Raw genomic sequence first — 14,660 nt, forward strand, 5'->3', positions numbered from 1 at the left:
TGGTTACCAGCGTAAAAGTAAAAAAAAAAAAACCGTACATGCTCACCATCTGATGTCCGTCAGGTCCCTTGCCGTCTGCTTCCTGCTCTGACTGAGATCCGGCCGTACAGTGAGAGCAGAGCGCAGCGGCGACGTCACCGCTGTGATCTGCTCTCACTTTCCGGCCGGCAGACAGTCAGAGCGGAAAGCAGACGGCGAGGGACCTGACGGACATCAGATGGTGAGTTTGTACGGTTTGTTTTTTTTTACTTTTACGCTTGTAACCACGGTAAACATCGGGTTACTAAGCGCGGCCCTGCGCTTAGTTACCCGATGTTTACCCTGGTTACCAGCGAACGCATCGCTGGATCGCTGTCACACACAACGATCCAGCGATGACAGCGGGAGATCCAGCGACAAAAGAAAGTTTCAAATGATGTGCTACGACGTACGATTCTCAGCTGGGTGCCTGATCGCAGTAGCGTGTCAGACACTGCGAGATCGTAACGATATCGCTAGAACGTCACGAATCGTGCCGTCGTAGCGATGTAAATGGTACTGTGTGACGGTACCCTTAGTGTCCTCCTAGTGGCAGCAGCATAACACCCATGGTCCTGTGTCCCCAATGATTGGCTCGGAGAAACGGATTTTACGGTGAGTACACCAAAATCCCTATATTTCCTACTATCTAAAAAGTAATAATAAAATAAAATATCTTGCAATTTTCATGCTAACAAACAGGCCTAAATAGTAGGATTCTGCTCTCTGTTCTTATCATCAGCTGCATAGATATAAGCAGCAATGGACTGGCTCTGATCCTATTGACTTATAATCAAGTATTTATCGCTTCATTGGAGCATGCTGGGGATGGGGAGGATGTGAGCTGTGACATCACTTATTGCGAATGATGGATCCATGTGTTATCTATCATAAATATCTAAATAAATCTAAATAGAGGTGTAACCTTTTTATTGTAGTTCTGTGTCTGATAATGAGAATGCTGAAGAGTTTGATCCGAATGTCAGCATATTGTGATCTAATTCTCTTGGATGAGGAGAATATGGGGAACAAAATTCCTCCATCATTTCCATTCTGTTAGTCCTTGTAAATCGGACTGCACTGAGATATCGTCCAAGTGCAGTCCCACGTTTTCCACATACCCATAGACTTTAATGGGTGAGTCTCATCCGTTTGAGTGAAATCGCAGCATGCTGCAATATTTTTTCAGTAGCAGATTCTGTCAGTGAAAAAAATCGCTCATCAGCACTGACGCATTGAATAACATTGGTCCAAGTGCTATCCAATAAAAAACTTTGCATTCGTCTGATGCTAACAGTAGTGTGAGCGAGCCCGTAGGGTGCAAATACAGTTGAAAGAATGCCACTAACTTCCTAGCACTTCTTCTCAGATCTGGGAATGTCCCACTGGATGGTATTCCGTTAATTATTGTGCACCTCATTAATTACAATTAGGCTACGTTCACATTTGCGGTCCGCGCCGCAGCGGCGCCGCATGCGTCATGCGCCCCTATATTTAACATGGGGGAGCATGGACATGCGTTGTGCTGCGTTTTGCGCCGCATGGCCGCAAGCGTTGGACGCAAGAAACGCATCAAGTTGCATTTTTTTTGCGTCCAACTTTCGGCCAAAAAGGACGCATGCGGCGCAAAACGCAGCGTTTTAGCGTGCGTTTTGCCGCGTTTTTGTTTGCGTTGTGCGCTGCGGCGCCGACGCTGCGGCGCACAACGCAAATGTGAACGTACGTAGCCTTAGACGAGCACAAGACCTGGCAAGTGGCCATTAATGCATCAATAGCGGCACATCTCACTTGGAAATATTATTAATGTGTAGCTAGATCTGCAGCTAAATGTCATATAAATCCTGTTTAGCTGGATTACTGGAGCAGCAGCTGCAGGGAGAAAATTTAAGTTATATTCTCCCTGCATCGCAGTTACAGTTCCCTCTCACTACACACACTGAGTGCGCTTTATTCATTCTCTGGCAATTTGATTTATAGCCTGTCCTGCAACATGTGTGCGTGTACAGTAGGCTGGCAATCAATTTTCAAATGGGGCAGATTTAAAAATGAGTTATATTAACATGAATAAATAAATGTGTACATTATTATAAGAGCACATTGTGATTTTGGGAACAACCCTATAACTGTTTCACTCTAACACTATTACTTCTTATTTGTAGGTAGCCATGCTTATTACTAGAGTTTTACAACCTTCATACTTCAACCCTTCCAAAGTTTCTTCAGTTTGGAAACTCCGCTTATTTCAGTGGAACTCAATAAGATTGGGTCATGCTGCATGTGGATACAAGGCGGTAGTTTTTGATATGGGAGGAGTCCTACTTCCATCACCCTTCAGTTTGGCGAAAGGTAGGAACGCATGGTACGAAAAGATGATAAATGTAATTATTTCTGGATTGTACGTCTGAGGTCTTAAGTACCGTAAATACTCGAGTATAAGCCGACCCGAGTATAAGCCAACCCCCCTAATTTTGCCACAAAAAAATGGGAAAACGTAATGAGTCGAGTATAAGCCTAGGGTGGGAAATACAGCAGCTACCGGTTAATGTCAAAAGTAAAAATAGATACCAATAAAAGTAAAATTGATTGAGACATCAGTAGGTTGTGTTTTTAAATATCCATATTGAATCAGGAGCCCATATAATGCTCAATAAAGTTTATGATGGCCCCATAAGATGCTCCATATTAAAATGTGCCCCATATAATCCTGCACAAAGGTTAATAATGGCCCCATAAGATACTCCATAGACACATTTGCCCCATATAATGCTCCACAATTGTTAATTATGGCCCCATAAGATGCTCCATACAGATATTTGCCCCCTATAGTACTGCACAAACGTTGATTATGGCCCCATAAGATGCTCCATACAGATATTTGCCCCATATAGTGCTGCACAAACGTTATGGCCCCATAAGATGCTCCATACAGACACTTGCCCCATATAGTACTGCACAAACGTTGATTATGGCCCCATAAGATGCTCCATACAGATATTTGCCCCATATAGTGCTGCACAAACGTTGATTATGGCCCCATAAGATGCTCCATACAGATATTTGCCCCATATAGTGCTGCACAAACGTTATGGCCCCATAAGATGCTCCATACAGACACTTGCCCCATATAGTACTGCACAAACGTTGATTATGGCCCCATAAGATGCTCCATACAGATATTTGCCCCATATAGTACTGCACAAACGTTGATTATGGCCCCATAAGATGCTCCATACAGATATTTGCCCCATATAGTGCTGCACAAACGTTATGGCCCCATAAGATGCTCCATACAGACACTTGCCCCATATAGTACTGCACAAACGTTGATTATGGCCCCATAAGATGCTCCATAAAGATATTTGCCCCATATAATGCTGCACAAACATTATGGCCCCATAAGATGCTCCATACAGATACTTGCCCCATATAGTGCTGCACAAACATTATGGCCCCATAAGATGCTCCATACAGACACTTTCCCCACTTGCTGTTGCTGCAATAAAAAAAAAAAAAATCACATACTCACCTCTCCGTCGCTCAGGCCCCCGGCACTTTCAATATTCACCTGACTTCGTTTCCGGCGCCGCTCCATCTTCAGCGTCTTCTGCACAGACGTTCAGGCAGAGGGCGCGCACTAACCACGTCATTGCGCCCTCTGACCTGAGCGTCACTGCAGAAGACGCTGAAGACGGAGCGGCGCCCGGAACGGGGAGCAGGTGAATATCGCGCAGCGCTCCCCCTCCCCATTATACTCACCAGCTCCTGGCGCTCCTGGGAGGTGGAGCAGCATATTCATTGTGATGAGTGGTACCATGTGACCGCTCAGTACAGGAAGAAGCTGGGGAGCCAGGGACCTGCAGGGACCGCGCCAGGAGCAGGTGGCTTATACTCGAGTATATACGGTATGTTTCTAAAGGTAGACAAACTCTACATAGGTGTCCCAATGTAGTTCCATATGCACAAAAATATCAAATACTATGCAAGAAATGTACAGAATCCAATAAGGCAGAGTACATAAAAGTCACATTTTATTCATGCACAATTTTTTTTTCAAAGTATAACAACAAAAAAAGACACACAGAATCGGCTAATAATGTAGTTAAAATAGTAGCAATGATATGTAAAGTTACTCAAACCACGCAGCCATGAGGTACCATGAGTACGATCTATAACATATGGCACAATAAGGGCAAAAAAGGCAATTATAAACCAATACAGTCTTTTTGTGTTAAAGATGGGTACCCAAAGAGATCCAAAAGCCCAGGGTTTACAATACATAAGAAAATATACTGAGTATAGTAAGAGAATAATGAAAGGGAGGATATCAAGTTTCTACACAGTGGTAATAGCACATGCTAACCCGGAAAAAACAATGCTAACATTTGGGTGGCCATGACAAACTGTGAGTAATTCCCTGACAAAGCTTAATGCGAAACATGCTTCAGGTGCGTTTTTCTAGATGAGCATGTACTATCACCACTGTGTATGAAGTTTGTCATTTGGATGTTTTACATTTCAGCAGGGTCCCTCCTGATCAGTGACAATTCTACTAAAATCATGCTAAGTGATTTGACCCGATAAACACTTGGAAGTAAAAGTTGTGCTTCTGCACACGTGTCTAATGGTTGCCATTTGTTTCCCACATACAAAAAGCAATGTTTTCCCAGTAACTGGAACAGATGTTTTATTTCTTCTCTATTCAGATTGGGAAATCCGGAACAATGTGCCGCCTGGCACTATAAGAGAAGCCATTCTAACTGGTGGAGATGGAGGGCCCTGGATGAAGTACATGAGGGGAGAGCTGTCTGCACAGGGCTTTGTACAAGAATTTGGAAACCAGTGCTCAAAAATTGTGAGTTTTATACTTGGCTCTGTTTTCTCATACACAATTAAAGGGTTATTCTTATGTTCGTTAACACTTAATATTGCAACATGCTTGTACAAACAAGTAACTGTGCAATTTACTTTCTATTAAGAACAGAGGTATTTTTAATGTGATTGCTTGCTGTTTGTTGCCCAGGTTACCAGCCACTTCTGCAGACTAACAGCGGTGACTTAACATGGGCAGTGCCTGTATTTGTATAGCATTTGTAATCCCTGTACTGAAGTTTGCTGGATCAATGCTTCTCCCAATCTGGACAGCTTCCAAAGATGCAGATGGAAAGCTGCCTCGTATAGCAGGATTAGAGAGTGCACAGTTCAGGGCAGTTTGATCAAATATAAAATTGACATGGTCAGTACACTCTGTAAAGAAAAAAAACAAAACTCCAGAATTTAAATTTTTGGCTGAGGCTACACCGCAGACAAGATGCAATAAGAAGTTATAATGTCGTATCCACCCCAAAATAGTATGAATAAAAACTTAAGATCGGCTCTTAATAAACATGCCCTTAAGCAGCTCCATCGACTGAAAAAATAGGATTTTTGGTTACTCACCGTAAAATTTGTTTCTCAGAGCCTTCATTGGGGCGACACAGGAAACCATGGGTCTATGCTGCTGCCACTAGGAACCCGACACTAAGCACAAAAACATTAGCCCCTCTGCAGCAGTGTACACACCACCAATTGACACCAAGCTAATAAGTTAGTGAGAAAGCCGTAGGAGAAGCAACGTGTGAAGAAGAACATACACAAAAACGAAAAACACTTGAAAAAAATCAATACAGATGTCAAACCTGGGAGGGTGCCGTGTCCTCCAATGAAGGCTTCAAGAAACAAATTTTACAGTGAGTAACAAAAAAATCCTGTTTTCGTTATCACTTCATTGGCGGACTCCAGGAAACCATGGGACATCCCAAAGCAGTTCCTAGGGAGGGAAACGGCACAAACTCCATTCAGGTCGGAGAACTAGTCACTGCCGCTTGTAAGATTCTCCTACTTAGGCTGGCATCTGCTGAAGCGTAGGTATGGCTCTTGTTGAACGCGACATGAAAGAGCCATCAGTTCCGAAATCCGCCTGATGAAAGTGATGGCCACGAGAGAACCCACCTTCCAAGATAGAAAAGGAAGAGAGACTTATTTGAGCGTCTCAAAGTGGGGACTCCTGAGAGCCTCCAGAACCAGGTTGAGATCCCAGGGATCTACTGGGGGACAATACGGAGGAGCTGCATGATCCACTCCTTGAAGAAAGGTTCTGACCTGAGAACGTGGGGCTAAATTCTTTTGGAAAAGAATGGACAACACAGAGACTTGGCCCTTCAGCGAGTTGAGAGCTAGACCTAGTGAAAGAAGGCTTTCCAGGTCTGATAGTAGACTAGAGGTGATGCCGGCTACCGAGCCCAAAATCATTGTCTGAATCGCTCATTCTGAGAACACAGACACCCTTAGAACTGCAGCCTCAACAGCGAAGCCATCAAATCGAGCGACCGAGAATTCTGGTGGAAGATGGGTCCCTAAGAGAGCAGATCTAGTCTGTCTAGCCTCCAAGTGTAGATTGATGACCTCTGCATAGCAGGCCCTGCTGAGCCAATCTGAAGCTATTAGAATGACCAGCACCCCTTCCGCTTTGATTTTTTTTAAAAACATAGGAAGTAGGAGGAAAAGGAGAGATCAGATAAGGAAGAGCAAACTGTGACCAGGGTATTGCCAGGGCATCGCCGCCCACCGCAAGAGTATAACAGGACCTGGAGACAAATACGGAATCTTTCTGTTAATCCTGGAGACCGTGAGATCCACATCCGGAGTGCTCCATTGTAGACAAATCTGATGGAAGACATCCTGATGCAGAGACCATTTTCCTGCCACGAGACACCTGCAACTGAGAAAGTCCGTAGCCTAATTGTCTATGCCGTGAATCTGCACTGCTTAAACTGCCGGAATCATGTTCTCTGCTCAGAGAAGAATCTTGAAGACTTCGGTCATGGCCAACGGACTCCGGGTTCCTCCCTGGTGGTTGACGTGTGCCACCGCCGTGGCGTTGTCTGTTTGGACTCAAACTGGTAGCCCCCTGAGAAGATCCTACCAGTGGAGAAGGGGCAGAAGAATAGCTCTAATTTCGAGAATGTTGATTGGCAGCGAAGGCTACTTTCACACTAGCGTCGTGTGACGTACGTCGTAATCCGTCGTTTTGTGAAAAAAACGGATCCTGCAAATGTCCTTGCAGGATGCGTTTTTTCCCCATACACTTGTATTGTGTGACGGGTGCGTCGTGTTTTGGCGGACCGTCGCCACAAAAAAAGTTACATGTAACGTTTTTTGGTGCGTTGTGTCCGCCATTTCCGACCGCGCATGCGCAGCCAGAACTCCGCCCCCTCCTCCCCGGACATTACAATGGGGCAGCGGATGCGTTGAAAAACTGCATCCGCTGCCTCCGTTGTGCTTTTATTTCACAGTATGCGTCGGTACATCGGCCCGACGCACTGCGACGGACCCGTGCCGACGCTAGTGTGAAAGTAGCCGAAGTCTCTTCCGGCGGCCAACACCCCTGAACCATGAGGTTGCGGAAGACAGCTCCCCAGCTGAGGAGACTGGCATCCGTTGTAACCACTTGCCAGTGGATAATGAGGATGGACCGACCCTGACGAATGAGGAGGAGGGACAGCCACCAGTTTAGGGAAGCTCTGATTCATGACGAGATCCGGACTGGACGATGCAGGGGGAGAATAGGATGGTCTGCTGAAGTGGCCTTGCTCGAAACTGGGAGAAGGGTATCACCATGACCGAGCAAAGGAATGGAGAGCTACTCTGTTTTCTTCGGGGAGTAAAACTCTCACCTGAAGAATGTTTGTTGAAAAGCAAGTCAGGAAAATCATACGGGGGGTGGGAAGTAAACAAGGTTTTGACCTGTTGACAATCCAGTCGAGCCAAGGCAGGCTTTCCTAGGCTAGGGAGAAGGACGGAGCTTTTAAGATGATTTTGTCCAGGTAAGGAATGACCACTAGACCCCTGGTTCGTAAGATGGCCATCAACGCTGCCATTATCTTTGTAAAGACCCTGGGTACGGTTGCCAGGCTGAATGGAAAAGCTACTAACTGAAAGTGGTCATATCGTATCGAAGGAATCTCTGATGACCTGGAAAAATCAGGACATGGAGATAGGCATCTTGGATATCCACCGAACACAGGAACTCTTGTGATTTTGTAGCAGGTATTAATGAATGAAGGGATTAAATCCTGAAATGTCGTAGACTGACTCTCCTGTTAGTAACTTGAGATCCAGGATAGGTCGAACAGACTCGTCCTTCTTTGGAACCACAAGTATTTTTGAATAGAAACCTGTAAAAAGTTCCTGAGGTGGAACAGAGAGAGGCAATGGCTGCCAAAAAATCCGGAACCAGGGAGGAGACCATTGTGGGATTGGATTAGAGGAAACTATCTCGCGTTTGCAAAATTCTATTTTGTGTGCTGAAGATACCACCCCTTTTTAACCCAGGCGTTCTCGAGAGAGGCAAGCCAAGCGTCCCTGAAGGACAGTGGATGGCCGCCTACCTCGGGAAACTCCCAGGGCAGCAGAGAAGAGTCATGCACCGGAAAATCTGCTAGGCCTGCTCCTGGAGCATCTGCCTTTCGCATTGCGAGGATGCCAAAAGGGTGTTGGAGGTGAAGACACAACCAAAAATACATAATAAAGAGCCCCACACACGTGCACTACTAATAATAAAGAGCCCCTGTGAGGATGACTCTTGAAAGGAAGACAGTGTCTCACATCATCTGTAGTGAGGTTCTTCCTGTCACCTCCCTGTGGAACCTGTGGAAAGAAAGTTGTACCTCTTCATCCCTGAAGAAATACGATCAGACGTCCAGGCCGCACCGTCAAGGGGGATCTCTGGTTGTGGGACGTCTGTACCTCCTGAAACCGTATTTCTGATAGGCGAGTGGGCATGAATGTGGGCTAGGACCATTCTTTGGATGGTCTGAACACAGCCTGTATGTTAGGGACTGGAGTCCTGCTGGATAGGCTGATGAGGTTAGTGGGTGTCAGTCCACGCCGTACTCACTGTGTTTACGTGGGATAACGGTGTGACTGTTCATGCTGTTTCCCTCCAAGGGATTTAAGAGGAAACCTTCTAAAATTGAAAAACTGAAAATCTCAGAAAACACAGGTAGATATGGATCTACTGATAAACCCATGCCCGCCTCCTACTGAAACTAAGCAAAAACTGATTAACTTAGTGCCGGTCGGTGGGGTGTACACTGCAGAGGAGGAGCTAACTTTTTTTGTGCATAGTTTCAGCCTCCTAGTGGCAGCAACATACACCCATGGTTTCCTGTGTCCCCCAATGAAGCCATAGAGAAATTAAAACATTCCGAGTCTCGGAAATTGGTGACACAAGCAAAACTTCCCAATTTATTTTTTTTTATCCTACCACTTAAATAATAGAAAAAATATTATGCAACTTTGGTATTGCCGTAATCGTACTGACATCCAGATTTATACTACTAGGTTTTTTACTGTATAATGAACTGTGTAAAAACAATTCGCCCTACAAAAATTGTGGAATTATGGAAGTGTTTTTTTGTAATTTTTCAGCATTTGGAATTTTTTTTTTAAATTTATCACTTGGCAAAATAGATAATGTACCGTATATACTTGAGTATAAGCCGAGATTTTCAGCCCAAAAAAAGGGGCTGAAAGTGCCCCTCTTGGCTTATACTCGACTCATGGTCGGCGGGGGAGGGGGAGCGACGACTGTCACATACTCACCTGCATGTCCCATGGTCTTCGGGCGCGGCACCTTCTTCCCCTGTTCAGCGGTCACTGGTACCTCTCATTAACCCCTTCATGACCCAGCCTATTTTGACCTTAATGACCTTGCCGTTTTTTGCAATTCTGACCAGTGTCCCTTTATGAGGTAATAACTCAAGAACGCTTCAATGGATCCTAACGGTTCTGAGATTGTTTTTTCGTGACATATTGAGCTTCATGTTAGTGATAAATTTAGGTCGATAATTTTTGCGTTTATTAGTGAAAAAAAAGGAAATTTGGCGAAAATTTTGAAAATTTAGCAATTTTCAAATTTTGAATTTTTATTCTGTTAAACCAGAGAGTTATGTGACACAAAATAGTTAATAAATAACATTTCCCACATGTCTACTTTACATCAGCATAATTTTGGAAACAACATTTTTTTTTGCTAGGAAGTTATAAGGGTTAAAATTTGACCAGCGATTTCTCATTTCTACAACAAAATTTACAAAACCATTTTTTTTTTAGGGACCACCTCACATTTGAAGTCACTTTGAGGGGTCTATATGGCTGAAAATACCCAAAAGTGACACCATTCTAAAAACTGCACCCCTCAAGGTGCTCAAAACCACATTCAAGAAGTTTATTAACCCTTCAGGTGTTTCACAGCAGCAGAATCAACCTGGAAGGAAAAAATGAACATTTAACTTTTTAGTCACAAAAATGAACTTTTAGTAACATTGTTTTATTTTCCCAAGGGTAAAAGGATAAACTGGACCCCCGAAAGTTGTTGTACAATTTGTCCTGAGTACGCCGATACCCCATATGTTGGGGGGAATCACTGTTTGGGCGCACGACATGGCTCGGAAGGGAAGGAGTGTCATTTTACGTTTTGAATGAAAAATTGGCCCCAATCTTTAGCGGACACCATGTCGCGTTTGGAGAGCCCCTGTGTGCCTAAAGATTGGCGCTCCCCCACAAGTGACCCCATTTTGGAAACTAGACCCCCCAAGGAACTTATCTAGATGCATAGTGAGCACTTTCAAGCCCCAGGTGCTTCACAAATTGATCCGTAAAAATGAAAAAGTACTTTTTTTCACAAAAAAATTCTTTTAGCCTCAATTTTTTTGTTTTCACATGGGTAACTGGATAAAATGGATCCTAAAATTTGTTGGGCAATTTCTTCTGAGTACACCGATACCTCATATGTGGTCTCAAACCACTGTTTGGGCACATGGCAAGGCTCGGAAGGGAAGGAGCGCCATTTGACTTTTTGAATGAAAAATTAGCTCCAATTGTTAGCGGTCACCATGTCGCGTTTGGAGAGCCGCTGTGTGCCTAAACATTTGAACTCCCCCACAAGTGACACCATTTTGGAAACTAGACCCCCAAAGGAACTCCTATAGATGTGTGATGAAAACTTTGAACCCCCAAGTGCTTCACAGAAGTTTATAACGCAGAGCCATGAAAATAAAAAAATAATTTTTCTTTCCTCAAAAATTATTTTTTAGCCCACAATTTTTTATTTTCACAAGGGTAACAGGAGAAATTGGACCCCAAAAGTTGTTGTCCAGTTTGTCCTGAGTACGCTCATACTCCATATGTGGGGATAAACCACTATTTGGGTGCATGGCAGAGCTCGGAAGGGAAGTAGTGATGTTTTGGAATGCAGACTTTGATGGAATGGTCTGCGGGCGTCGTGTTACGTTTGCAGAGCCCCTGATGTGCCTAAACATTTGAACTCCCCCACAAGTGACACCATCTTGGAAACTAGACCCCCAAAGGAACTCATATAGATGTGTGATGAAAACTTTGAACCTCCAAGTGCTTCACAGAAGTTTATAACGCAGAGCCATGAAAATAAAAAATAATTTTTCTTTCCTCAAAAATTATTTTTTATTTTTACAAGGGTAACAGGAGAAATTGGACCCCAAAAGTTGTTGTCCAGTTTGTCCTGAGTACGCTGATGCCCAATATGTGGGGGTAAACCACTGTTTGGGCACATGTCGGGGCTCGGAAAGGAAGTAGTGACGTTTTGAAATGCAGACTTTGATGGAATGGTCTGCGGGCGTCACGTTGTGTTTGCAGAGCCCCTGATGTACCTAAACAGTAGAAACCCACCACAAGTGACCTCATTTTGGAAACTAGACCCCCCAAGGAACTTATCTAGATTTGTTGTGAGCACTTTGAACCCCCAAGTGCTTCGCAGAATTTTATAACGCAGAGCCGTTTTCCCCACAAAAATAATTTTTTAGCCCCCATTTTTTTTATTTTTCCCAGGGTAACAGGAGAAATTAGACCCCCAAAATTGTTGTACAATTTTTCCTGAGTACGCTTATGCCCCATATGTTTGGGTAAACCACTGTTTGGGCACACGTCGGGGCTCAGAAAGGAGGGAGCACCATTTGACTTTTTGAATGCAAGATTGGCTGGAATCAATGGTGGCTCCATGTTGTGATTGGAGACCCCCTGATGTGCCTAAACAGTGGAATCCAGGGCTGTGGAGTCGGAAAGCCACAGTTGCGACTCCGACTCCTTCATAAATGGCCAATTCGTAACAATAAATTTACTGTTGTAAAATATTAACATCGTGCTTATTCAGTTTCTCACCATCATATAAGTAATCAGACCACTTAGAGCAAAAACTATATTTATTAGAATACAATTAGAATATAGCAAATAACTTTTATAAACTTTTCTAAACTCTTGTAAGTAAATATGCAATAAACACTGTTATGCAGTTAATAAGAAGAAATCTATAAATTTGTCCTCAGAAAAAGTATTGCCTCTGTCAGGTCCTGCTTCATGGATGCCCTCAAATCTGATCTAATTATTTTGAGAGCAGAGAACAACCTCTCTACACTAACTTGGGTTGGTGGCAAAGCAGTAACCACTCGGGCAACATCTCTGACAATGTCAGGATACAGAGGAATCGCTTGTTGCACTGTTATTTTTGATGAATGGTCAAATTTCTCAATTTCTTTTAGTGCACATGAAACATTCTGCTGAAATGTACTGGCTGTGTTCTTTGATGGGGATGACTCTTCTTCTATGCGGGAACGCTTTGCACGGTCCTTGTGATCCAAATATTTTTCTAAATTAAATTCTTCATCAGTTGATGAGGGTGAAGATGTGGCAGGACGACCAAATTCTTCTTGTTCCTCCTGACTGTTCTGCAACCCTTTCATCCTTACTGCTATTTCAAACAGAGCTTTTCCTTTAGTTAGCTGCTGATCATCTAGAAGAATCCAATGCATTGGGTCTACATAAACAGCTGCCAAAAGAATGTTATTTTGTAATAGTAGCTCCTCTCTACGTTTCATTGATGTAGCAATGCCACTTGCAATTAACCCTCCTCTTTGGGACAGGCGAAACGTCAGGTTCTTCCACTCCTTTAACAAAATATCTGGAGTTAAGTCCTCTGCTTGTAATTTTTTAGTCACTGTAAATGGGTGCTCTAGCAATTTTTCCAGCTCAGTCACCTGATTTCACTGACTTTCATTTAGCGTCAGTTGAGGGTTAGCCATGTCTACAAGAAAGGTTTTCAGTTAAACCAAGCTCTGAATCATTAAGTAAGTACTGCCCCATCGTGTGGCTTGATCAATAATTGCCCCTTTTCCAGCACGTCTCTTCAAAATCGAGTCAACTTTAGGGGTTCTGGCTACAGTAGCCAATTTTCTCACCTTGCCAATCAGTGCAGCAGCATGTCCTTCTTGCAGACTGTCTCTTATAGCCAGCTGTAGAATATTTACAACACAGCGCATGTGATGAATGAAAGAACGTATTGACACAGTTTCAACAAGATCATCTAAACTATCATGTTGCTGTTCATCTGAAGCAACTCCAGTTTGCTCCTCAGTTACAATACTGTGTTCCTCTATTTCAAACATTTCTGTGTCTGTGGGCCCAGAATGTTCTTCTAGCTGCTGGTCACCATCATTACTCTCATTCATTAGCTTAATAGTTCTTATCATATTTGAAGCATTCTCAGTTACGACAGAAAGAACTTGCTCTTTTTTAAGTTCATAGTCTTGCAGAACCTTTTCCACCAAGACCTGGAGAAACTCACTGGTGTGATGAGCTTTGGTGTCTTTTACTGCCAATGTCTTGGTAACTATTTCATTTTTGTCACAAACAAATCGGACATTGATGGCAAAATAGTTCACTCTGTGACGTGTGCAGGCATCCATTTTAAGAAACAGAAAGCGTCCCTTGAGAGTTTTTTTAAGTTCTTCCTTTTGTTTAAAAGCTTCTTCGATTACTAATTTTCTAATACTCTCTCTCTCCAGAGAAACACCAAGCTTGCAGGCCATTTCCCCATTCAGACACATAAAAGCTGGTTGTGAAAACAATGAAATAGGCACACTATCCTTTACAACAAGCTCTATGATCTGTTTTTTAAATGTATCTACTGTCATTGTCACAGTAACTTTGTCACTGACAAAATATCTTGCAACTGATGGCTGCAAAGTGCTCTGCTCCTTTGTTTGGCTGGAAGAGCTGGGCACTGGTTCATTGGTTTGGATGCAGTCTTTCTCATCCACTGCTTTCAGTACTTCTGGATGAAAGTGCTGTAAATGTCTCTTTAGATTAGAAGCTCTGGTAAGAGCATTTTTATCTTTGCCTGAATATGCACTGATCTTGGCTTCACAGCATTTGTTTTCGTCTGGATCATTTGTCATACACTGACAGACATAATGTTTTCTATCTTGAGTGATGGTGAAATGTTCAAATACAGCTGATTTAATGTGACGCTTCTTTGACATTCTCAGGTTTTTAATTCTGCATTCACAATCCAAATGACAATTGTTTTTCCTAAAAACAATTGTGCAAAATTATTGCCAGGTCGTACAACTGATATAGTGGTCAGTAATACTGTTATTCCTCATGTACTCACAGTTAACTGATGCAAAGTTTGTTGAAAGGATAATACTTCTTACAGTCTTCCTCTTCTGAGTAGCAGCTGTGAGATGCTTGGAAGACGCACACCTAGTAAACTTCTAGTCTAGAGGAGGAGC

At 43.3% G+C, this 14,660-nt stretch overlaps 1 protein-coding gene across 2 annotated transcripts in view; it reads left to right on the forward strand.

Annotated features, from left to right (window-relative positions):
* ACAD10 (acyl-CoA dehydrogenase family member 10) overlaps nucleotides 1-14,660 on the forward strand; it is a 121,011-nt gene that overhangs the window by 16,447 nt on the left and 89,904 nt on the right. For both annotated transcript variants that reach the window (XM_077292735.1, XM_077292741.1), the window contains exons 2-3: nucleotides 2,178-2,364; nucleotides 4,722-4,870. In XM_077292735.1, the coding sequence (XP_077148850.1) occupies nucleotides 2,184-2,364; nucleotides 4,722-4,870 (330 nt within the window). In that variant the 5' untranslated portion in view covers nucleotides 2,178-2,183. The remainder of the gene's footprint in view (nucleotides 1-2,177; nucleotides 2,365-4,721; nucleotides 4,871-14,660) is intronic.

Source organism: Ranitomeya variabilis, chromosome 1, assembly GCF_051348905.1.
Source record: "Ranitomeya variabilis isolate aRanVar5 chromosome 1, aRanVar5.hap1, whole genome shotgun sequence".
Lineage (NCBI taxonomy): Eukaryota > Metazoa > Chordata > Amphibia > Anura > Dendrobatidae > Ranitomeya > Ranitomeya variabilis.